This window comes from Bombus pyrosoma, linkage group LG14 (assembly GCF_014825855.1).
Source record: "Bombus pyrosoma isolate SC7728 linkage group LG14, ASM1482585v1, whole genome shotgun sequence".
NCBI classification, from domain to species: Eukaryota; Metazoa; Arthropoda; class Insecta; order Hymenoptera; family Apidae; genus Bombus; species Bombus pyrosoma.
In genome coordinates, this window is record NC_057783.1 from 2,926,259 (window position 1) to 2,948,848 (window position 22,590).

The 22,590-nt window shown below is 29.4% G+C and overlaps 5 protein-coding genes across 8 annotated transcripts; 3 read left to right on the forward strand and 2 right to left on the reverse strand.

The window, feature by feature from the left end:
• Nucleotides 1-196: 196 nt before the first annotated feature.
• Nucleotides 197-4,210, forward strand: LOC122574745. 2 transcript variants are annotated; one of them, XM_043742708.1, is made up of 5 exons: nucleotides 197-331; nucleotides 1,260-1,393; nucleotides 1,719-1,797; nucleotides 1,921-2,719; nucleotides 2,880-4,210. In XM_043742708.1, the coding sequence occupies exons 3-5, from the start codon at nucleotides 1,765-1,767 to the stop codon at nucleotides 4,064-4,066; spliced, it is 2,019 nt and encodes a 672-aa protein (XP_043598643.1). In that variant the 5' UTR covers nucleotides 197-331; nucleotides 1,260-1,393; nucleotides 1,719-1,764; the 3' UTR covers nucleotides 4,067-4,210. The 2 variants fall into 2 exon arrangements, with proteins under 2 accessions (XP_043598643.1, XP_043598642.1); XM_043742707.1 differs by lacking the exons at nucleotides 197-331; nucleotides 1,260-1,393 and adding an exon at nucleotides 1,400-1,585.
• Nucleotides 4,211-4,668: 458 nt separating this feature from the next.
• On the reverse strand, nucleotides 4,669-13,117 carry LOC122574741 (serine/threonine-protein phosphatase 6 regulatory ankyrin repeat subunit A-like). Of its 2 annotated transcripts, XR_006319152.1 has the most exons (15): nucleotides 12,823-13,117; nucleotides 12,036-12,421; nucleotides 11,770-11,962; nucleotides 11,499-11,688; nucleotides 11,181-11,427; nucleotides 10,993-11,107; nucleotides 10,593-10,903; nucleotides 10,302-10,512; nucleotides 9,717-10,243; nucleotides 9,492-9,646; nucleotides 9,140-9,418; nucleotides 8,824-9,059; nucleotides 8,618-8,747; nucleotides 8,273-8,540; nucleotides 4,669-5,027 (listed from the first exon to the last, which is right to left on the reverse strand). XR_006319152.1 is itself a non-coding variant. In XM_043742698.1 (14 exons), exons 1-14 carry the CDS (start codon nucleotides 12,847-12,849, stop codon nucleotides 8,428-8,430), a joined length of 3,120 nt encoding a protein of 1,039 aa, XP_043598633.1. In that variant the 5' UTR covers nucleotides 12,850-13,117; the 3' UTR covers nucleotides 6,886-8,427. The 2 variants fall into 2 exon arrangements, 1 of the variants encoding a protein (XP_043598633.1); XM_043742698.1 differs by lacking the exon at nucleotides 4,669-5,027 and having other exon boundaries at nucleotides 6,886-8,540.
• Nucleotides 11,624-14,970, forward strand: LOC122574748 (cilia- and flagella-associated protein 221-like). The gene is made up of 6 exons (XM_043742713.1): nucleotides 11,624-11,709; nucleotides 13,249-13,580; nucleotides 13,656-13,852; nucleotides 13,915-14,018; nucleotides 14,105-14,264; nucleotides 14,676-14,970. The coding sequence occupies exons 1-6, from the start codon at nucleotides 11,649-11,651 to the stop codon at nucleotides 14,770-14,772; spliced, it is 951 nt and encodes a 316-aa protein (XP_043598648.1). The 5' UTR covers nucleotides 11,624-11,648; the 3' UTR covers nucleotides 14,773-14,970.
• A 255-nt stretch (nucleotides 14,971-15,225) lies between these two features.
• LOC122574740 (protein MMS22-like) lies at nucleotides 15,226-20,541 on the forward strand. 2 transcript variants are annotated; one of them, XM_043742695.1, is made up of 19 exons: nucleotides 15,229-15,822; nucleotides 15,917-16,051; nucleotides 16,121-16,274; nucleotides 16,360-16,545; nucleotides 16,634-16,747; nucleotides 16,823-17,008; nucleotides 17,087-17,334; nucleotides 17,397-17,494; nucleotides 17,566-17,741; nucleotides 17,829-17,987; nucleotides 18,056-18,293; nucleotides 18,363-18,591; nucleotides 18,652-18,748; nucleotides 18,820-19,014; nucleotides 19,088-19,261; nucleotides 19,331-19,684; nucleotides 19,766-19,968; nucleotides 20,037-20,225; nucleotides 20,289-20,541. In XM_043742695.1, exons 1-19 carry the CDS (start codon nucleotides 15,608-15,610, stop codon nucleotides 20,341-20,343), a joined length of 3,405 nt encoding a protein of 1,134 aa, XP_043598630.1. In that variant the 5' UTR covers nucleotides 15,229-15,607; the 3' UTR covers nucleotides 20,344-20,541. The 2 variants fall into 2 exon arrangements, with proteins under 2 accessions (XP_043598632.1, XP_043598630.1); XM_043742697.1 differs by lacking the exon at nucleotides 19,331-19,684 and having other exon boundaries at nucleotides 15,226-15,822.
• LOC122574747 (high mobility group protein 20A) lies at nucleotides 19,728-22,573 on the reverse strand. The gene is made up of 7 exons (XM_043742712.1): nucleotides 22,363-22,573; nucleotides 22,096-22,288; nucleotides 21,827-22,010; nucleotides 21,464-21,740; nucleotides 21,307-21,388; nucleotides 20,966-21,181; nucleotides 19,728-20,889 (listed from the first exon to the last, which is right to left on the reverse strand). Exons 2-7 carry the CDS (start codon nucleotides 22,184-22,186, stop codon nucleotides 20,753-20,755), a joined length of 987 nt encoding a protein of 328 aa, XP_043598647.1. The 5' UTR covers nucleotides 22,187-22,288; nucleotides 22,363-22,573; the 3' UTR covers nucleotides 19,728-20,752.
• Nucleotides 22,574-22,590: the final 17 nt, after the last annotated feature.

A 22,590-nucleotide genomic window follows, 5' to 3' on the forward strand; every position in this document is an offset into this window, starting at 1 on the left:
CGATTCGCCAGAAAAACTAATGTCGATTCTCGTCGCTAGTTGGCGCGCATGCACAATGTTCTGAGATCAAGTACAAACACGAGACTCCACCACGGAAATTCAAGATTCCAGAGTTTCCTTATGATTTCAAGCTTTTACATAGTTTGTAAATATGAATTTCACTACTACATAATAAAGTTATTGCACTTTTTCTTCTGTTGCGATATGATAAAAGTAAAAGAAGTCAAAAGTATTATAGAGCAGACTAAAGAACTATTTCTGATGTTTCCATCATTTCATCTTTACTTTATTCCCGCAAGAGGCGCTTGGACTTCCGTCATTTTGCATAGAAGTAATGTATTTTACAAAAAATCTTAGTTATATCTTACTATAGTCATGTTACATCTTATACATATATTATAAAAAATTATACATGTAAAAATGTTGTTGTATTTATAAATCTTACTCTTATCGCAATGGGAAGAAATATACTGTTTACATGTGCACTTTCAATGCATATTATAATAAATTAAGGATAGTGTTTCTTTTTATTTGAGTTACAACAATAAGATTACATCGTTCTTTATAATTGTAAATGTTGACAACAGTCGCAACATTATTAAATACCCATTTATTATATAATAACTATTCGACTGTTACATAGTAAAAATAACTTATAACTTGTTCCTTTTTTTTAGATTTATAGGTCCTTATAGGGTACATTTCTCAATATCTGATTAGTAATTTTTTCATGTACAGATAATATATGTATAGTTACTAAGCATTAAATTTTTACGATATTGTATAAAATGCAAGATTTTTTAATTTGTTAAATATTGATTGAAACATTAACAGAACTACGTGCATAAAAATTGTGTAAAGGGCATTAAATTTAATAAAATAATCCATTATTTCTATAATCCAATGTTGATATAATAGTTTTATTATTAAATTTCCCGTTGATAACACTGATGTTAAATATTTTTAGTTTATATTGTCTAGTTATTTGCAACGTAAGTCACATATCCAGAAAATGTGCAATATTTTTTAATACTTTGTATTATATAATACCAAATTGTTTAACCGTTTCATTACACTGGTAAGAATGGATTAACCAGTTTAGTTAAAAGAGTAAGCACATAAATAGATTTTATAATATTTTTGCCGATATATAATATTTATATTATATAAAGAATGTTAATTACATAACAAGAAAAATAATTAGTATCTAAAGAATATATACATAATACATAGTGTCCAAACAAAATTTTAATTTTTAGGTTGGCCAGCTGAGTTGAATTTTACTAGGGGCATTTTAGGATTGGGATTCTCATGCTCTATACACGGGGAAGCACCGATACAAGAGTATATAAGACGTGACACATATTTCTTCGTATCAGTTAGTACATCAATCGTAAGTTTATTATGTTTTAAACTATATTTACATATTCTATTGAACTACGCATTACCAAAAGTTTTGATGTGTAAATGAATTTTATCTACTTTGTTGCTATAAAATAAAACATTCAAGTTTAATTTTAGCTAATATTGTAAAAAAATCGATAAAATACAAAAATATTTGTGTTATTAAATAATTGAATGATAAGTGAGTATTCATTCATTTTATTGTAATATTTTGTTAATGATTATAATGTTTTGTTCAATTCGCTTGTTCCAAAATCGAAAAATAATATATGAAAAGTTAAAAATTTATTGTAATTTAAAAATGTATGTCGCAGGTAAAATCTATATAATTCTGTACTTCTAACAAATTTTGCACCTGTAATGAATACAATGTCTAGTATGGATCCAGTTTGGGTAAATATCAATTATATACATATACATAATGCTCGCAGTCACTTTTATTAAAAAATATAAGTTCCTTAAATATCTTCGTTTGCGCACAAGAATTATTTATTCCATTTTTTCAATTCTCTGTAGGATGAAATGTTGAGAATTGCTGAGGTACAGCAACAAGAATATTATGAACTTTTGACAGAATGGACACTGTATGAGGATGATAAATATAAGTATTTGAGACAAAATATTGGGTTTGCAATTTATGGTCCTGCATCAAAAGATGAAACGGCTGATGTTGTATTATATGATAAGAATAAAATAACTAATAAGTACGATTTAGTTGAAACATTTTATTACTCAGAAAAAGCCAAAAACACTATAGATACTATATATGATAAAATACTTGAATTTGGAGAAGAAAACATAAAATCAGGAGCAGAAAAAAAATCAAACATAAAAGGAGTTTACTATGGAGTAATTTTCAATGTGATATTCCGTCCTAAAAATAATTCAGTTAATGTACCTACTTCAAAAAAGGAATCCAATTCAAAAGAAAAATCTACTTCAGAAGAGGAAAATGAAATAAATATATGTTTAACACCAATATTTAAGATAAAATACTCACAATGTAAAAAGCAACAAATTTGGTATATTGATATGAACGGTAGGGTATATGAAAGTTGGACAGATTACAAGGAAAACAATACTTTACCACCATGTACCATGGTTCTTCCAAAGGATGGATTTTATCAACCGGATACAAGTTATGAAATTACTGAAAAATATTCAACAGTATGGTTAGAAATCGTAGACTCACCTGCATGTAATTCTATAAATACTTTTCTTAATGTAGCAGATACAGCTTCTTGTGTAATGGGTGTAGCTGGAGTTACTTTAGGAGTTGCATCTTTGTTTACACCTATTGGTCCAGTTGCGCTAGGTAGGTTACATAAAGTTGTATTTTATATTTATATGCATAAGTGTTTTTCAATTTATATATTTATAATTATATATATATATAATACAATACATTCTTCTGGGAGTAATTGTTGCATAATAACAAAATAAGTAAAATTATAATAATATTGTTACAATTGCAGGTGCAACAGCATGTTCTGGGATAACTGGTGCATGGACAATGAGTAGATCAGTACAAAAATTATTAGACAGACACTCTCATAAAGAAACTATAAATCCACTAAAGGATAAAAGTGCATTTTCTTCATGGTTAGGTATAACTGGCGGTACAATTGGTATAGTAGCTTTAGGTGGATCTTTTGCTATTACTAAGCTTGTTCAGAATGGTAGTAATATAGGCACTGCAACTAGATTTGCATACAATACATTAGTATTAAGTAATTTAGGTATCAATGGTTTTGGTGTAGGATATCAAGCATACTGTATCTATGATAGATATCAGCAAGATGGCACAGTTCATTTTTCAGATGTAGTATCTCTGACAGCTCATATTTTGTTCCTTGGTAACGCAATCCTAAATATGCAGTTTGCAGCAGATTTAATTGAATCTACACAAGGTAACATTTTAGATAACTATAGAAGCACTTTACGTTCCAAAAATCTCCGTAGAAAATTTAATCGTGCGAGACGTACTGCTGCTGCAAATAATACAGATAAAATATTTGAAAATGCTGAAGTTATACGTTACATCAATAACAAGAAACAGTTACAACTTGAAAACAATTTGGGTACTATTTCCACTCAAATGCCTACCATATCTTTGCAAAATAATGAACTGATAATTTGTGGTATACATTTACTAGATCCAATGAAATTTGTAGACATATTATTTGCACATGACAAGAAAGGAAATAAATATTCATTTAACAAAGAGAATAGCAATGCTCAAGATAAATTGCCTCAGTTAAAAGATTTGCTATTGTCTTTATTAAAGGATGCATTTTTAAATAATGGGAACAATATGAAATATGATGTTGATCAATTTACTGAAATTTTAAATGATATAAGATACATGAAGAATGCCTCATGTTTTCTTCTTCTAATATTTAAAATATCTCTTGCTCTGATAACAAAATCTTCATTTGCTTCAGAGTATTTACATAAAGCAGTTCATTTTGTATGGAATTATATAAAAGAAAATTTTAGGTATTTAGATATATCTTCCGTTAATGATGAACAAATGCAAAAGCTATTGAATAAAATAATAGCAGCCTTGTTTGAATATATGGTGGTTACTATAAAAGAATTATCACCTGCTTTTACAAAATATATGGAAAAATATGAAATTTTACCTAACAATTTTACCTAATATAATAAAAAATTGACTCATGACTTCTTATTCCTTTAATTTGCTTAAACACACATACAATTAGATCATAATATCTATACATACGCAGAGTTGTACCTTATAATAGTATATTGTATGACATTAATAAAACGGCCATGTATATAATTTTGTTAAGAATACTTAGCGATATTTAATGATGATAAAAAGGCACTTGTTTTCTATTATAAAAGTAAATGAAAGGTAGTTTTAAGCACTTGTGATAATTACTATATTAATATTAACGTATTTTTTTAATACCATAAAGATGTACATCTTTATAGAAAATAAGAATAAAATAAAAAAGTAAATAGAAATTCTTTGTTTTAACCTATTAAATTATTAAAATAAGGACAACTGTGCTTTAATCTATAAAATTATTCATTAATTACTGAATTACTTTTCCTGAAATAAATCCGTATGATAAAAAATGTATCTCTCAAGCAATTCTCATTTACTGTTTAATTGATTAGTTGTTTGTTGCAAAGAATTGAGGCAAAAAGTGATCTTTTGGATTAAGTGAACGTGACAGAATAAACGGAGAGAACAGAAAAGACGTGGATCTACAAAATGAAAAGAAAATTGTATAAAAATAAAACATAATGTCGTTTATTGATTACAAATGATCGCGTAATACAGAATGCACGATATCAGAGACAGTCGTTTAATTGTAGCACAATTTTAATATAATATTACGGTATGAAATTCCCAGAATTCATAATATACATACCGATTAATGTATTAAAAAATATTTGTCAATATGTACAACGCACATGATTTTTCACATTTTTCAAGAGAAAAATAACGTATTATTTGATCTTTGCGTGACTTGCAAAAGACGACGTACAAACTGGATTGACTATTTCACCCTAAGTTTTCCACATTTTCGTACCACCGCATTGATACAAGTACTCGTCTGTGGTATCACGCACACTTGGACATTCACCTGTTTAAACAATCATCGCAATCGATATATATATATACAATAAAAATACATACATATTCCGTGCACGATATGATTTGAAAACTCTTTGATCGGTCGAAATGGACACAGCATTATCTGTTGCGTCCCTATTTTTTGTTACAATATTGATAGTGATAAATGCAAATATTACGGGAATTCTTAAGTACAAAATTAACATGGCATACATACAGGGTGTCTTAATAATCATGATACAATCAGCAAGATACTGATGTATGAAAAAATTAACTGAAAATGTAGAATAAAATTGTTACGTCTTTTTAAATTAAATTAATTAAATTTTTACATTTTTATCTCTAATAAAGTTTCAGTATTATGAACTTCAAATTATATACATTTTACAATATAAATTTTAATACATTACCAGTGTCATGAATACTGAGACACCCTATATATCGATGTACGCATAAAAGAAATCATTCGACTTTCATTAATTGATAGTTCAATCATGGTCTCGATCAATCATTTGGATCGTTAATGATGCTTCACCGTAACTACTTATGTCATCTTTTACAAGCTCTACTTTCATATTTCCGTGTGTCAATGTGTTTAGGCAGTTTAGGCTTTTACTACAAATATCTAAGAAAATATCTAAACTTCTCTTCTCTTTTTGTTAATCTGTACTATTATATAAAAATTTTGTCAGGCAATGTAAGTCCGTTTTTTGTATTTACAACAGGACATTTATAATACGGTACTGTTTATTACTTTCGTACTAGTTCTTTTTATTAATTAAAAACGCTCGCGTTTTATACGATAAAATGCAATTGAACGCAATTGAATTATTAGTTGAGCTGATTTCTCTTTATAAACATATACATATTTCTACAAAAAACATCAAACGCTTGTATAACGTACCTAATCTTAAAATTCCAAAATGAAAAATTCGAGAAACGGAATCCGCTCGATGTACTTATATATCGCTTCACAGTTTAAATAAAGGTACTACAAATGGAAGACCTTAGTTAAACTTATTAAAAATAATAAATGCAAAGATTCTGTGCAATATTTATCTTATATCAATAACCTAATATTCTTTCCTCCATAAGATAGAGAGAGCATTTTACTATTAATTTATCTACTTCTCTATAGATAATAAATTTATAAACTGTAAATGTTCATACAATTAATTAATCGACTATGCATTCATTGGTTAATGTCCTTTATATGGTCCACTTAAGACTCGTCTCAATAAGTAAAATAATAAAAACTGCCTTGCTACATCCTCTATTAACACGTTGACTACCACGATACCCGTATTCGGGTGTCAGCAAACTTTTTGGTCAACCCATATTCGGGTGTCGCTTATTTGACTACTTGCGAAGGATCGTCGTAAGTATTTGAAAAGATATTCCATAATAATAAAACTGTTGAATTGTTATAAAAGTAATACGAAAATGGTTTGTTTATTAAAAAAATTATTTAGCATGTAAAACTGAGGTTGGTCGGGACAATTTGGTCAATAAGTTGTTGTTTTTTTTTCAAATTCTTTCGTGCCTTTGTTGGGTCCATTCGACGTCTTTTATTTGCATAATATAGTTTGCATGCACGTCTAATGTTTCTTCCGCAATCATAAGCCTCGTAAAAGCTTTCTTTTCCACTGTTATCTGACTTACTAAGAAATAAGTTTTCAATTTTTCTTTTTGACATTGTAACGAATTAGGGCAGAGATTTTAAGTTATACCGTTTGTTGCTCGGCCAAGATTCAAACTGATTTTGTAGAAAGTGGAGAAATGAGAAACAAATGCGAAGGAATGGAAACAAAAAAACGAGAGGTAAGACCACCACCAGATGAGCGACTCGCATTATGAAAATATCGATGGGAGCACCGAGCAGAGAACGCTTGGTACTGCAGCACGCGTGGCCTGACGGAGATTTTTTTGAAAACAGGCGTGGCAGTCAACGTGTTAAAATGACTATTATAATGGACAACATTAATTAAATCATTGTACAGTGTTGACTTAATGTAAAGTAAACGAAAATATATAGACTTCTTTTTCCTTTATGCTGATTAAATTTCAAACATGATAGCATGATCATATTTAAAAAACTATGACATTTTTATTCATACAATTTGTACTTTTCCTAATTGATGAAAAATTGATTACAATGCAAAATATAGAAAGCTTTATTATATTATAAATATCGCTGATTATTAAAAATATGCAAGTAACAGCAGTAAGCTGGCGGGTCTTAGGAATTTATTTTAGGAATTAAATTTACGAGTCTATGGAGCATTCTTACGTTACAATAAAATCGATAATGCGAGCATTATCGTGTCTTTTTTTAATGAGGTATCAATTACGTCAGCAATTCACTATATGAATATCTATGTTTCATCTACAAACCATTTTTTGTACCAGACACATTTACGCGTTGACCACAGTGTCAGGAGCATATATGTGCATGCAATTATGACATTGAAGCAAAAATAAAGGTATGTATATTCACTTAACCCTAAGACACCTATGGGAGGGTCAGAAAATGTTTACAAGACTCTAAACTTTAACTTTTCCTACAACAAATTTTTTCTAAGAGGCCAGTAATCTAATTTCTCTTGAGTATATTTGTGATATAATTAATTGACCAGTGACAGAATTTACTCTCAAGCTGTACGTAACACTATTATAAATTACATATAAATCTTAAGAGGTAGTTACATGTGTTTCGATGTCAGTGACAGCTCATGTGTTTATTATTATGTTATGTTATCTGAACTGGTTTAGTCGTAGTTTATATGAAGACCATACAATCGAAATATTATAAAAAATATTATAAAAATGTCATGTGTTGCATCAAGATAGTCGCAAAGAACAAAAGGTATTATTGAAAATAGCTAAATTTGATCATTTGTTCAAAGTGTAAATAAGTGTGTCTTTTAATGAATAAAACAGAAAAAACAGGATTTATCGCTCCTTTTTTATATAGACAGAAAATGACCCGCCTTTGGACTGATTTTACATCTTTTAACACCTTAGGCGTCCTAGGATTAATGTAAGATATCTAGTTATATTTACTGAATAATATAAACTTTTAAGACTAATATTATTGCTCTCTTACCCAATGTTTAAATACATATTATCATACTCCTCTTGGCAGTTCGCAATTCTATTGAAATGTTAATAGTAAAAATGGGGGTATTGTCATTATTACTTGTTAAGAGGCTGACAATTGCAGATGAACGATTGTTAAGCACTGATTTCTCATACCTGATAAATTGGCTCTCTTACATATAGAAGCATTATGTCAAAATTGAAAACAACCAACAGCTTGTCCAAATTAATCTTGCTGCATCAATATTTCCGTGCATTGAATCGACGTTTAAATTTTGAAACGCTTGATGATCTAAGCGTGATGCCTGCTGTCAGTAAAACTCCGAATCTGAACTGTGTTGTGAATCGCCACTTCTGCCATTTAAATATACTTCTGATGTTTGTTGAATTGACGGTGAATGTTGTGCAGCTTCCCAATTTTGACCTATGGTAATGATTGACCAATAACTTATGAGAAATCTTGGACTAAAAATTGAGAATTGGGAAGGCTAATATACGCACCGTGTGCAGCAAGAATGGTAGCTAAACATCGTGCTACAGCCGGATTCGGAGCACAAGCTAATGCAGGTGTGAGTCCTTCTGCATCGACAGCAACGACACTTGCACCCGATTGCAATAAACGTCGTGTTACCTGTGGAAAATAAATTCCTATGAGTGTTCTTACAATTCTAAAACAATTACTTAAATACAATAAGTCATTTCCTTACCGTTACAAGGCCGTTTCTTGCTGCTAGATGTAATGGTGTTCTTCGCTGCTTATTGACCATGTTAATAATGCTTTGTTGTTGCTGTGACGTATTTTCACCATTAGCATTAAGTGAATTGATCAAATTTAGTAAGAGTGAAGCAGCTACAGAATGTCGTCTTTGACAAGCTAAGTGAAGAGCTGTGTTTTTGTTACAATCAACAGCACGCACATCAGCTTTCCATTCAAGCAATAACTCTATCAATAGAAAAAATTATGAACATGAAGAAGAAACACCAAATAAGTACCAAATATTTACATAATTAAATAAAATATACCAATAGCAGCACATTGACCCGTAATAGCGGCACAAAGTAGTGGCGTTCGACCTGAATAATCTGGAGTTTCGAGCCCAGCTAATTCAGGTCCAACAGAACTTAAAATCAGTTTTGCACATTCTACAGATCCTGAACTAGCTGCAATATGCAAAGGCAACCGACCACCTTGAACATCTCTCGGAGCAGCGACAGTCTTTCCTCCAAATTTATTTATTAATAATTCTAAACAATGTGCTGATCCCTGATAAACTGCACAATGAACAGCCGAAAATGGACTACCTGTTTATGAAACGAAATAATTTAGATTCAAAACTAAAAATACTCATTTACCTAACATCGAGAAAATACCTACCCTCTAATGAGTCAATTACATTTTGTTCTAACAGATATTCCACACAATTCGAGTTTCCATTGTAACAGGCCCAATGAAGGACTGTACATCCCTGATCGTCTTTTAAAGTGGCAGCAGCAGGATTAGCTTTGACAAGAGAAGCCAATGCTTTTACTCTATGAAAAAAATAAATTTTGAGTATATAAAAATACTGGCAAATCTTTTAATTAGATAAAAGGAACCAACCTTCCACATGCGGCAGCTAAATGTAATGGCGTTTTACCATTTGTATCTTGTATCGCTACTTGTGCACCGTGTGATAATAATAGCTCCACTAACTGATGATCACGTTCCTTAACCACTGCTCGAAATAATGGTGTATGCTTGTTTATGTCTAGTAAATTACAATCAGCTTTGTATTTTAAAAGTAACTGGGCGCATTCTGGATTGCTATTTGCCACTGCTAGTGTTAAAGGAGTTCGCTGCTTAATATCGTAACAATTAACTACATTTGAATCTCCTGCATTCTCCAATAAAAGTTCTAGACAATTAACATGACCTGCTGCCGCTGCGCAATGTACTGGAGTACGTCTTGTAATAGAATCTTGGACCCATACGCAAGCTCCATAAAACACGCATAAAAGTTGAACGCATGTTTGGTGTCCTTTATAGGCAGCTAGATCCAGTGGCGTTTTACCAGTATCTTCTTTAATGTTAGTATTGGGAAATAATGGTAGTAGTAAGCTTAAAATTTCAATATGTCCATGGTATGCCTATAAATGTAGATAATTATATCTTCAGTTACTGAACTATTAATTTCTTTAGACTTACAGCAAGATGTAAGGGTGTTAATGCAGGTAATGGAGGTTCTGACTTTCCTGTAGAATTAGATGACGCTGCTAGATTCCCTTGTGGACAAGCTTCTAATAAAGCTTCTAAAGCTGGCTGATTTCCTCCAGCTACAGCGTAATGAATAGCAGTAAAGCCTCGTTTATCGCACAAACGCGGATCTGCTCTGTGCTTTAATAAATACTGTACGCATCTAAGTAGAGATAATATAAATTAAATTTTTAGAGTAATTCTTGTACAGAGTAAACTACACATAAATAATCTAATACTTACTGAGCACCAGAATCTGTGGGATTTGATGCTGCAGCTAAATGCAAAGGAGTTGTACCGTCTACGTCTTGTGCATTAGAGTCACTTCCAAATCCAACCAAAGTAAAAACACAAAGATAATGACCTTGACTAGCAGCATGATGAAGTGCTAACCTGCTATAATTATCAGTTAATCGAAAATTAGCTCCATTGGATAACAATAAATCTAAACAGTCAACAGATCCCTTGAATGCTGCTAAATGTAATGGTGTTCTACCACGAATATCTCTTGAATCTATACGTCGGCTATCAACTTGTAATAATTTTCTACAGACCTGTAAATGTCATTAAAAAATTAATTTAACAGAAATATTAGTATATATATATATATAAATGTAAATATATACATATATAAACACGTTACCTCGATATGACCTGCCAAGCAACTAAGGTGCAATGCGGTACGCTGTTCAGCATTGCGCGCTGCTGGGGATGCGCCATACTCCAATAAAGTTGTTGTTAAACATTCATGGCCAAACCTACATGAGTAGGGATTCAGATAAATATTGAAAAAAGATTATTGAATAAAATAAAATTGTTATTGCAATATACCAAGCGGCGACGTGTAAAGCGGTATTTCCATTTTTATCTTTAATGTCTGGCAATGCTCCAACATCAAGTAAGCTTTTTGATCGAGTAAATCTACCGTGGATTGCAGTCATATGTAGAGGTGTACGCCCATCTTCTGACTGAACATTTATTCTCAAACCAGCTTTCAAAAGTACTTCTAAACAGTGAACACCATGAGTGCTAGCAGCAGCAACGTGTAACGGCGTTTGTCCCCGATAATTTACAGCTTCTATTAAAAGAATCATCTGTTATAAAAATTGCAAACAAAAATTTTTTCAACAAATTTTTAGATCATCTCACCAACGTTTGCTGCATTGGCAATTAATTCTGTAACTGCATCAGCATGACCATTTAAACATGCAATATGCAAAGGAGTATTTCCATACACATTTTTTGCTTCAATATCTGCTCTAGACTTAATTAATGTGTGCATGCATTCTACATTGCCAGATGCTGCAGCTGCATGTAACGGAGTATACAAATCTCGATCCTTCACAATATACAAGTAGATGTAAATAACATTTTATAACATAAATAACAAGAATAAAAAATGTTAAAAAATTTATATTACTTTAACATCTACATCTGCTCCTTTTGCTATAAGTGCCCTCACTATACCATCGTGACCCATGTATGCTGCAAAATGTAAGGCCCTGCGATCTTGCCTATCAGAAGCATTTATTACGCAACCAATTTGAGCCAAATATTCTGTCATTTCCAAATGTCCATTGTAAGCTGCATGATGCAAACTTGTTCTACCACCTCTGTAAATGTTTATAGTGTATATGATTAATTTCTACTCAAATAAATTAATCAGGGAATATTGAAAATACAAACCTGTCTGCTACGTTAATGTTCATTAAATGTGGCACTATCAGCTCAACACATTGAACTGCATTATTTGCTGCTGCTACATGTAAAGGAGTTTGCCAACTACGATCCCTGATATTAACATCTGCTTTGTGGCTTAACAAAACTTCTACTACATTGGGATTCCCCGAGCAACAAGCTCTATATAAAGGAGTTAACCATTTTTTATCTTTAGCATTTACTACAGCTCCATTTAACAAAAGTGCTTCTACAATTGCTGGATCTTCCCTATATGCAGCTGCATGCAAAAGAGATCTTTGTTCCCTATCCTGCCAATTTGGATCTTCCTTTCTTGATAACAATGCTCGAACTTCGTCTACATCTCCAAAAAATATAGCTTGTAACAAAGGGGGCTGCAAAGATACCAATATTTTATTCCAAAACATATTCAAATCATATATTTTTTATAACTTTAATCATACTTGTAGAATATAATATCAGTACCCTTACATTCTAAAAAATAATACAAATAGGTGAAACTAAAAAGCTTAATAAGAAATAACCAGAAAGTAATTACTATACAAAAATTTTATAATATGCAATGATGCGATAAATTTATACTAACTTAAAGTTCCTAAAGTTCGAGTTACGTGATAATGTGGAGGAATAAAATATCAACAAAATTATTATATTGCAAAGATTTAGAAACAAATCGGATGTTTGACACATGAGTATAACCTCCAACTTTGCAATTTATCTATTCGAGAACTGCTTAGCAAAATGCATTTATTTAAAAGAATAAAGAAAGACATACCCCATCGCGCAATTCCTGTACGTTCATGATTATATACAGTAAATTGTTTCAGTTTATACAAACACGGAAGTATTTATAAAAACATAGTTGAACTGTAAAAAACTGACATAGTAGTGTGAGTCATACTTCACAAGTATCGTTAGAGATGTTACTTCCTTTTTGCAATCGACAATTTATTATAAGCGTATCGTGGAACCAACTGTTCTTCAAATAAACAGCGGTATCATGTATATGAAAAAAATTACGAAAATATCCATAATAATCCTATCTTCAAATATAAACAGTTATAGCTATCTTCTCATAGTGCACTCTATCTTTGTTCTGTCAAATTATCAGAAGCTTTGTAAACAGATGGAAATGTGAACTCGCGCGAAAATTAAATTATTTACCTCAAGTTACACGAAATAATATATGCTTACCTTTCAGCTGTTTCCTGTTGCATTGCACATAACAGATTTCTCTGGTCGAATAATATTATTATAATACCAGTTTTCTACGCTGAAATGGATATGGATATATTTGACCAAACGCAATACTGTATAGATAAAACTAAAGAAAAAAATATACATAAATTCGGAGAGGAATCAAATAATGGCATATTAAGCGTAGTACCCTCGAAATTAAAATTTAATTTTGATTTCGGAAATTTTAAAGTTCAAGAGAAAACAGTAGAAATTACGAACTTTTTTGTTAAACCGTGCCTCATTCGATTTTTACCATTGGAAACTCATTATTTCAGGTTTAAAGATATCTATCAGGTGAATAAAAAGGATTGAAATTCTTTCTTTAATTTTTTATGTTTCATATGAAATTAAATTGTATATATTGTATAGAGAACATGGCTCAATCCTGGATCTGTTTTCAAAATAAATATTTTATTTATACCTGATGAAAATAGAGATTATAATGACACTTTAAAAATACTTTATTACAATAATCAAACAACGCAAATAAAAATCTACGCGGAAATGGTGACCAAATTTTCCTTTCCCACTATTGTGAATTTTGGACATGTACCACTTGGTCGAACGTAAGTTACTTCCTCGATCATTGTTTAATATATTACATAAATCTAATTATTTATTGTTAAAGGGTTTGCTACAAAATACCAATACATTCCCACGGAGAGAAAGATTTTTCTTTTAATATTATATCACTTAACGGAGGATCGTGTGTCGACGTTTATCCTCGCTGGGGTGCGGTATACCTATTTACCTATATAACACATAGGATATCATAGAATAATAATTAAGATTATAAAATTGTGTTATTCGTGTTTTAGGTCACATAAAATCAAAGCAGAATCCTGCAATAATTGCGATTATTTATAGGCCTCTTAGATATATAAGTATGAATTTTGAAATTCGAATATTCATATCTGATCTATGCAAAAGTCCACATATTATAAATTTCTATGCCTATACTCGACCAGGTCTTTTACGGTGAGAATACTTATAGACACAATTTCTTATTAAGAAAGAAAAAATAATATAAATAAATATAATTTGAAAACATTACTGAATGATTAGAGAAAAATTGGAGACCATCGAAGCAAAAATGAAAAGCAAAATACAGCAGAAAAATATTAGCACAACTTTTTGCAAAGGAGCAAAACCAATTTCCGTAAAGAAAAATAAACCGAAATATTTAAAAGAATCTACTATGAAATTCGCAAGTTCCGAAAAACTTTTATTAAAACAATGTTATTTTCCCCTTTACACATTGCACGCTGTCAACTGTATTTTAAATTTGAAAATTCGAAAATTATTTAACGAATATGAATTAAAGGGTTAGATTTTATATATAGGCTCACATGTAAAATATATATAAGAAGTAAACTATTTATTTGTCAGGACCGTTGGGCGTATTTTTATTTCAAACTATGGAGCAAAAAGCGCAAAAACTGAAAGAATTTTTGGTAAAAGTAGAAAATCGCTATCGAGAAAATGAACAAGTGAAATATCATCATAAGCCGAAAGTAAATTGTGGAACATCCAATGCTAGTAAAAATCAAATTGTTGAAATTAAAACACAGCAAGAACAAGCTTGGAATGACTATAAAGATTTAATAATGACATCAGAAAAATGTATCTTCGAACAAAAAAAGACTAAAGAGAGAAGGCAAAGAATTTTAAGGGTTTCTCAAACTGTACACATATATCTTAATTACAAATTATTTACCTTAAAGAAAGAACTCTTTATAATAAACCTTTTTTCTTAGTATCCAAGTTCAATCCCAACATCGTCTCGGAAAGAAGAGTCATTTTTTCACTATCACAAAATTCTCCCTTTTCTTCAAGTGGCTCGTAAAATTGTGTTAAGGAATCGATTAATAAAGGCACTTTCAAAATTGCAAAACGTAACACCCGAATTAATTAGCAAATTTGAAGAATCATTTGTAAAAAATTATTCACTTACTTTGAAAGCTTGAGAAATAGAACGTTATACGATTTATTGCGAGCCCTGACTGAAAGTTTAACATTGTTTTTTAAATTTGTAATTTACTATAAAATGATCATTGCAAATATTTGTTTCAAAGTTACGCGCATCATCATATGATTTATATCTAGGTGGCACTGTTACAAATGCCGCCAAAACTTAGGAAAAAGCGTCTGCTCGTAGTTGAGATCTGACAGAGAAAATTTGCAAAAGTTGTGCATAATATTCTTGATGTAACTCAGTATTTTATGTATTAGATCTCAGATTTAAATATAAAAATATGTGTTTCAATTTGTGCACACATTTACATTGAGTAATTTATACTTTTTTCAATAACACTGTACACATGGATTTTTGTTTAACTTTCAACTGTAATGGAAAAGTGAATCTTAATGATTGGGAATTAGATAAAAATGGTTTATTCTCACGAGGAGAAGTGGAGAAAGTTTTGTACCCACAAGATGAATGTCTCTTATCAGAAAAGAATATACAACTTTTTAACTACACTATGCCTTCTACAACAGCATTGTTAGATCTAAAACATTTTAACAAATGCATGAAGTAAGAAGTATTTTTGTATGATTGCACGAATTGTTCTATTTTATCATAAAAATATTTCATTATACTTATTGATATCCTATTTATGTTTCAACAGTATGCAGTTAAAAATACTCAGTAGGCATGAGACTCATAATCAAGTTTTAAGTTCGAAGACAGATGATATAGATTTTTATTATGTAAGATGTATAATATCAGAATTTATTCTATATATTCGAATATATCTAAATAGGTAAGATAATTTATTCTTCAAAGCTATTTTTGTTTGTTTGTTATATATACTAAGAATATAAATCTGTAGTATTAAAGGGAATTATCAATCATTGCAAGTTATAAATGAAAATATTGAAGAAGAATTTAATGAATTATTCATTATAATAAAACATTTCCTAGAAAGAATACATAATATTCCTGATACAACATTCCATTATGCACCCTCTAAATTAGGCAATCAGGTTTGTAGATAAGAATAATATATACAATATTGTATTTAAATATAATGATATTTAATATCATAATTTTATGCTTCACATATTATAGTGTACACAACCAGAATATCATATGTATCATATGCACATTGAATTAAGGTGGTTCTTTATCTCATTAATGTATACAAAAGATATATATAACCAGTATTCAATCGAAAACCATTTGGATGAATTTGAAAATGTTCAAGCAATGATTATTAATGATCTAATTTATATTTCATTAAAAATATTTGAGACGGTAAAAGTATACTGCTTTTTATAAAATACTATGATTAAATATTTGAATATATCTTTTAGAACTGTGTTTTCTTTGCAATACATTCTAGATGCCTTTGACACAAGTGCAACAGAAAACTCCATATAATTGTACTTGTATTCGTGAATTATGGCTTATGCTTCAGATATTTATTGATAGTTTATCTGATAGAATGAAATCAAAGGTATTGTGTATATAATTTTTTATGGATGTTTTTTATATTTATTTGTTTTTATATTGCTTGTTTTTATATTTATAGTCTTTTTGGGAGTATATTAATGAATGCATCAATAGATTATTGAACAGAAATGTATCTAATAACAATAAAAACTTTCTAACACTTTGTAAAAATTCTGAACTATTCTGCTTATGGATTGTTCATCATCTTTCACTTTTATATGGATACAATAGTGATGGAACATACTTAGGATCTAAATGTTCAAGGGTAATTATATTTTAATCTTTTTATTTTTCAAATCTTCATGTATTAAACAAAGTTAACTATTTATTTGTTTTTTTAAAGATCAGGCCTAACTACGAGCAAGTAGAAAGAATTTTGAAAACATATATTTCTAAAGGTGGAAAAGATGGTGAACGAGATGAAATTGATGAAGAGTTATGTATTATGATACCTTTATTAAATACTATTGTTACTAATTGGTGGCACCCTCAAGTTTCAATTATTTCTCTTCTTTGGGACTGCTTTCATAAAAGATTAGACGAACCATTTTTGTTACAATTATCTGGCCCTTGGACATTGTCAGTTGAAAAGTATGTAAATACTTTATGTATTTATAATTTTTTTATCACAGATTTAAAGAATTCTTTATTAGGAAAACTACTATGGATCTTCTTAAACAAGTAAAAGATAGAATTAGTAACACAGAATGTATTAAGGAATCAAGTTATGGAATGTTCTTACGTTTACTTGGTAAGTCTTGTTTCTATATGAGTTAATTGAATTAATAAATATATTAATTTTATCGTAATTACGTGTTGTAGGATCCTTTTTACGTATAAATTATAATAACAATGATACAAAACATTGGAATCAAATTAAAGGTCGCATTTATTCTAAATTTTCCAAGGGTAAAGTTGAAGAATTTTCAACAACTGGCTTATATAATTTTCTTTCATTATTCTTAACATTAGCTGTTACTGCTGATACTACAAATGTTGTAAGTTTCGAATACAATTATTATGATCCTCTTCCAAAAGTTATGCTTGTGAAAATAGACAACAGATTTATAATTAACTTTTTACAGTGTTCAGTAATGTTAGATCTTTTACCGTTATCAAAAGAATATAATAATGAGAATGGTAAAAAACATAATTTAATTTGGAAAGGAAAACTGGCTGTTCTTCTTTTATATAATGATCTTAAGCTGAACTTAGCAAATATAGCATCTTTATATATAAATACGGTACAGTATAATAACTTGGTCTCAGTAGACTTAGTATTTTATGTTGTTTATTTTAATTGAATTTTTAGGTGAATATTATATGCTGTCGCAAAGATGATACATCTCGTATAATGATGAATAATTTCATTGATGTATTTAGTACGATTTTGTCATCCACCGACATTGGATTAGGAAAATATTTATTATTTAGTGGATGGATAGATCGATATTTATTAGAATGTTCAAATAAAATGGTAGGAACGTTAATGAAAGTGTTAATTAACGTTTTCGAAAGCTGCATTTACCTCGCTAAAACTTCTAATACAGGTTCGTTTTTTTTTTTCATTATATAAAAATTGTAATTTATTATCTGTTTTTTAATTCATTTATATGTAGATGGTGTAGAACAGATGCTGGACGCTTTATGGTGCTATGTTGCAAGTAGAGTTAGACAACTTGTATTTGATCCTGCTCTTACTAATGTACACTTTGAAGATATTTCAAAACTTGCTGTTTTATTTACTTTAGAAGCATTGAAAAATCCAGCAACAGCAAAAAAGTATAAGCATTCAGCTACGACTTTATTTCAGCACTTTGCATCATCAGTAATTGTTAAAGACATAAGGTAATAGAATTGAACATTTATATTATAATCAAAATATATTATATAAAAATCTCATTTCAGGATTACAAGACATTATTTGACATTAATACTTAAACAAGACCAAGCAATTCAAGATCTGAAGAAAGAAATAAAAAATTTTGATACAATAATTATACAAGTTAGTGAATAAGATTATTAAATAATAAATTTTTTGAGTAATACAATTTTTACATTATATTCGAATTTTAGGCATGGGTAAAATGTTCCATCATTGGTCATGATACAAACAGGAATGAAATAAAAGTTTTACAAAATTATATATTACAATTGGAAGACATACAAAAGATTTTTGAAACATCTAATGATATTCAAGAATTTCAAAATAACGATGAGTCTATTTTAATGTTTATAATGCATTCAATGAAGAAAAGAAGCACTTTGAAAGTAATATGTTTATACAATTATTCATATATATATTAGAATGGAATTTGAGATGCTCATTACCAATGTTTTTTAGACTGAACAGGAACGAATTCAATACGATATAAAATGGAGATTGTATTTTAATCATTTAGAAAAATGGATTCTTTTACCTATTATGGAGGAAACTAAAGATTCAGAATTGGCTTTGTGGATATATAGGTGCATTGGAACACTAATTCTCTGTACTTCTATTATGTTATATTCTAAAGTAAGTATATGCAGTTATTCTATGTAATTAATTAATGTGTGCATTATAGTAACTTAAATTGCTTTTTAGAATCAACCAAATAACATATTCAAAACATTACTAAATAAAACTATATTGTCAGTGGAACATAATTTTTTAAAGAATTTAGGAAAGAAGACGTTTTCCATGATACTTTTGGGTATGGAAACCCTTAATGTTAAAAGTGATATATCACTTCAAGTATTAATACGAGATCTTTTTGATCAGTACATGCCATTTTTAATAATACCAACTACTAATGCAAATACTTTTAAAGTATCTGACTCATTACTAAAATGCTTTAAAGATGCAAAGGCAGATTATATACGCTTGATATTTGAGATTTTGATGACGAATTTTTTTAATGTTTCGAATGACAATATGATGCATAAACATTTTTATTTAGTATGTATTATTATTTATATGTATTATTTTATTTTTTATACAATTTAAGATCCATTACCATTTATTATGTCTTTAATACAGGTAATGATACTTTTACAAAATCTGCTTAAAGATGAAATAAATTATGCATGTCATATAGTAGAATCCATTATTGTAATTTGTACATCATATATTATTGGATGCTATGTAAAAGTTCATGACCATCATCCACATAAACAACAGACTATTGACTTTATAAATAATATTATTAGAAATAGATATTACAAAGAGAATAATTCTTTACAGTAAGTATTGGTTTCCACTAATTTAATATTTGCTTCTAAACAATAATTTATAGAATTAAAAATTCCAGGGATAAGTTCTATAATATAATATCTAGTTCTGTTAAAAAGTCACTAATAATAAATCAGCATAATACTTTCGAACTTTTACGTTCGATTCTACCAATATCGACTGAAATGGTACAATTTTTATCACCAGAACTTGAATATACTCTAAATGATTTGGAAATCCATCGACGCCCAAATGCGGCATCTTTTAGGTAAGAAAACCATGAAAAATAACTGATTATGCAAATTATACACGAATTTTGATTCACTTTCAGATACTGCTGGAATCAGCTTCGAAATCTTATGAAAAGCAATATGACAAATCACTAATAAGTTTAAAAAATTTATTAATAAATGTCTGAGAGTATCATAATGATACTTTCTTATTATGCTACGAATTGATTAGGTACATGTAAATTACACAAATGAATAATTGCATCTGTATACATAACTCTATGCAATTATACCTTATAAATTATATTTATTTAAAAAGTAAGGCATAATATTAAAATCATGTTGGAAAGAAAATTATTTTTATATAAAGATATACCGTTACTATTAAACTATACGCAAGATGTATAATATAGATGAATAATATAGAGTATACGCAATTAAAAAAGGAAATTATATTTTACGAAGTATGTAGAAAAGAACACAATCACTTTTTTTATTTTCGATGTGAGTGCCTTGAACGATGGTGTTTTATTGATGTAGTAGTTGTACTACCGGGAGGCGATCGTCATCCAATTAATTCAAGGCGAGATACAGCGTTACGCACAGTATTTCGCAAAGATTGTTCGACATTGCCAGTCAGTAACGATTCAAGTCTCTCAACGTAATTATCAATATTTTGTAATGTTGCGCCTTCGTTCGTACCTAATAGTAAAAAATACACAGTAATGGATGTATGAGAAAACAAATCCTGTAGAGAAGATTATTATACAAATTCAACCTGGTAGAGGTACTGAAGCGAAACAACTTGCTAATTGTGAACGAAGAGAATCCAAATGACGCTGTAAAGCTTGATTAGTCGTGTGTTGTTGGTTTGTTTCAGATTCTAAACGATTTACAGCTGCATACAAACTGTCTACGTGTCGTTGCAGTACCGCATTCTGAGCTTCATAATCTGATGTAGCTTTCCTTAATTGTCTTAACTCAGCTTCACATGCTACACATATAAAAGTTATGTAAATAAAATTTCTATGTATTTATAATACTTCTAAAACATCTATGACGATTTTAAGTTAATTATTTTGTATATGAAGAGTAAATATCAAAATATTTATCATGTACCTTTATTATGATCCAAAAATTCCTCTGTAAAAATAGGTATATCAAAACCTGTGAAGTCATTATCTTTATCTTGTTGAATATCCTAATAAAAGATTAAATGTTAACATTGATATGGTAAATTGAGACATAGTTGATAATTGAGACAAAAATATCATACATTTTGCTCTGAATTTATATCAGTTCCATTTCTTTCCTTTTTATTTTCTTGTTTTTCTGAAGATTGTTTTTCACTGAATAATCGGTATGCTTCTGTCTGTTTATAATCACTAAATTCACGATTGTATCGTTCTTTATCCTGTTCTGCTGCATCTAAATATTGCTGTTTTTGATCAGCAGGTAGAGTACTCCACTCTGAAGCAAGGAGTTTTGTGATTTCAGCAAATGATAGAGTAGGGTTTTCAGTCCTTACTTTCTCTCGTCGATCATTTAAAAATCTGTTATAATTAAATATATTTTTCATCTTTATTATACATTTTTGAATATTGAAAGAACACTGAAAGAATACTCAAAAGAACTATACCTGAAATAACCAGTTAAAGGTTGCTTAGGGGCAGTGGCATCTCTTGGAATTTTCTTCCTCTTTTTAGCTCTATTAGTTGTATTGGTAGTATTACTTGCAACAGCAGAGGCTGTATTATTTTTTTTAACTCCATTATCACATATCGAATCAGGTGTTTTATCTTCTCCGCTTCCAGGTGATTTGTCTAACAAATAAAATGTTACAATTAAATAATAATATAAAGAAATATTTTTTTATTTTAAATGAATAGCTTATCAGTTTAAATATACTTGTATGTTCTTCAGTTTCTCCATTGTAAACGGGTTGTTCTGATCCACCATTATTTTCAGGCACATCATTAATTAGTGCACTTTCACTCATTTTTTAGTAATAAATGTTTTCACTTCGTTTTAATATGTTACTTATTTTAAACAAATCACATGACTGATTTTATTAAACTTAAAGTTATAATTTCATTAACACCTGTCAAGTTACATGAAATATACTATTATTTTATAGAAGACATAAATTTAATGATTATGAGATATTATACTTACTATAATTAATATATTTTTAAAGGACGTAACGAAAGAATGTGTGTAATAACAGTTTATTAGGTTAAACGATGCAAATATTAGTATGTTTATAACAATGAAGCATGAAGAAAGCACTATAATAAATTCGGATCGGTATTACTCTGTTGTATATATTTTTTAAGAAGGAATTAATATTTTATGACAAAAACAGAATATTGATGAAAACACATAATCCTAAAACTTGGTTGG

Bases quoted from the DNA above. Each gene is read 5' to 3' on its own strand.
- LOC122574747 (XM_043742712.1), bottom strand. From the start codon at position 22,186: ATGAGTGAAAGTGCACTAATTAATGATGTGCCTGAAAATAATGGTGGA. The intron at 21,389-21,463 runs GTATGATATTTT...ATCTTTTATTAG, and splicing joins ATATAAATTCAGAGCAAAAT to GATATTCAACAAGATAAAGA. The intron at 21,182-21,306 runs GTACATGATAAA...TTATATGTGTAG, and splicing joins ATTTTTGGATCATAATAAAG to CATGTGAAGCTGAGTTAAGA.
- LOC122574740 (XM_043742695.1), top strand. From the start codon at position 15,608: ATGGATTTTTGTTTAACTTTCAACTGTAATGGAAAAGTGAATCTTAAT. The intron at 15,823-15,916 runs GTAAGAAGTATT...ATGTTTCAACAG, and splicing joins CATTTTAACAAATGCATGAA to TATGCAGTTAAAAATACTCA. The intron at 17,988-18,055 runs GTACAGTATAAT...TTGAATTTTTAG, and splicing joins CATCTTTATATATAAATACG to GTGAATATTATATGCTGTCG.
- LOC122574741 (XM_043742698.1), bottom strand. From the start codon at position 12,849: ATGAACGTACAGGAATTGCGCGATGGG. The intron at 11,963-12,035 runs GTTTGTATTTTC...AAACATTTACAG, and splicing joins AACATTAACGTAGCAGACAG to AGGTGGTAGAACAAGTTTGC. The intron at 10,904-10,992 runs GTAACGTGTTTA...TGACATTTACAG, and splicing joins GCTTGGCAGGTCATATCGAG to GTCTGTAGAAAATTATTACA.
- LOC122574745 (XM_043742708.1), top strand. From the start codon at position 1,765: ATGAATACAATGTCTAGTATGGATCCAGTTTGG. The intron at 1,798-1,920 runs GTAAATATCAAT...AATTCTCTGTAG, and splicing joins CTAGTATGGATCCAGTTTGG to GATGAAATGTTGAGAATTGC. The intron at 2,720-2,879 runs GTAGGTTACATA...TTACAATTGCAG, and splicing joins TATTGGTCCAGTTGCGCTAG to GTGCAACAGCATGTTCTGGG.
- LOC122574748 (XM_043742713.1), top strand. From the start codon at position 11,649: ATGCTGCAGCTGCATGTAACGGAGTATACAAATCTCGATCCTTCACAA. The intron at 13,581-13,655 runs GTGAATAAAAAG...TATATTGTATAG, and splicing joins GGTTTAAAGATATCTATCAG to AGAACATGGCTCAATCCTGG. The intron at 14,265-14,675 runs GTGAGAATACTT...TTTATTTGTCAG, and splicing joins ACTCGACCAGGTCTTTTACG to GACCGTTGGGCGTATTTTTA.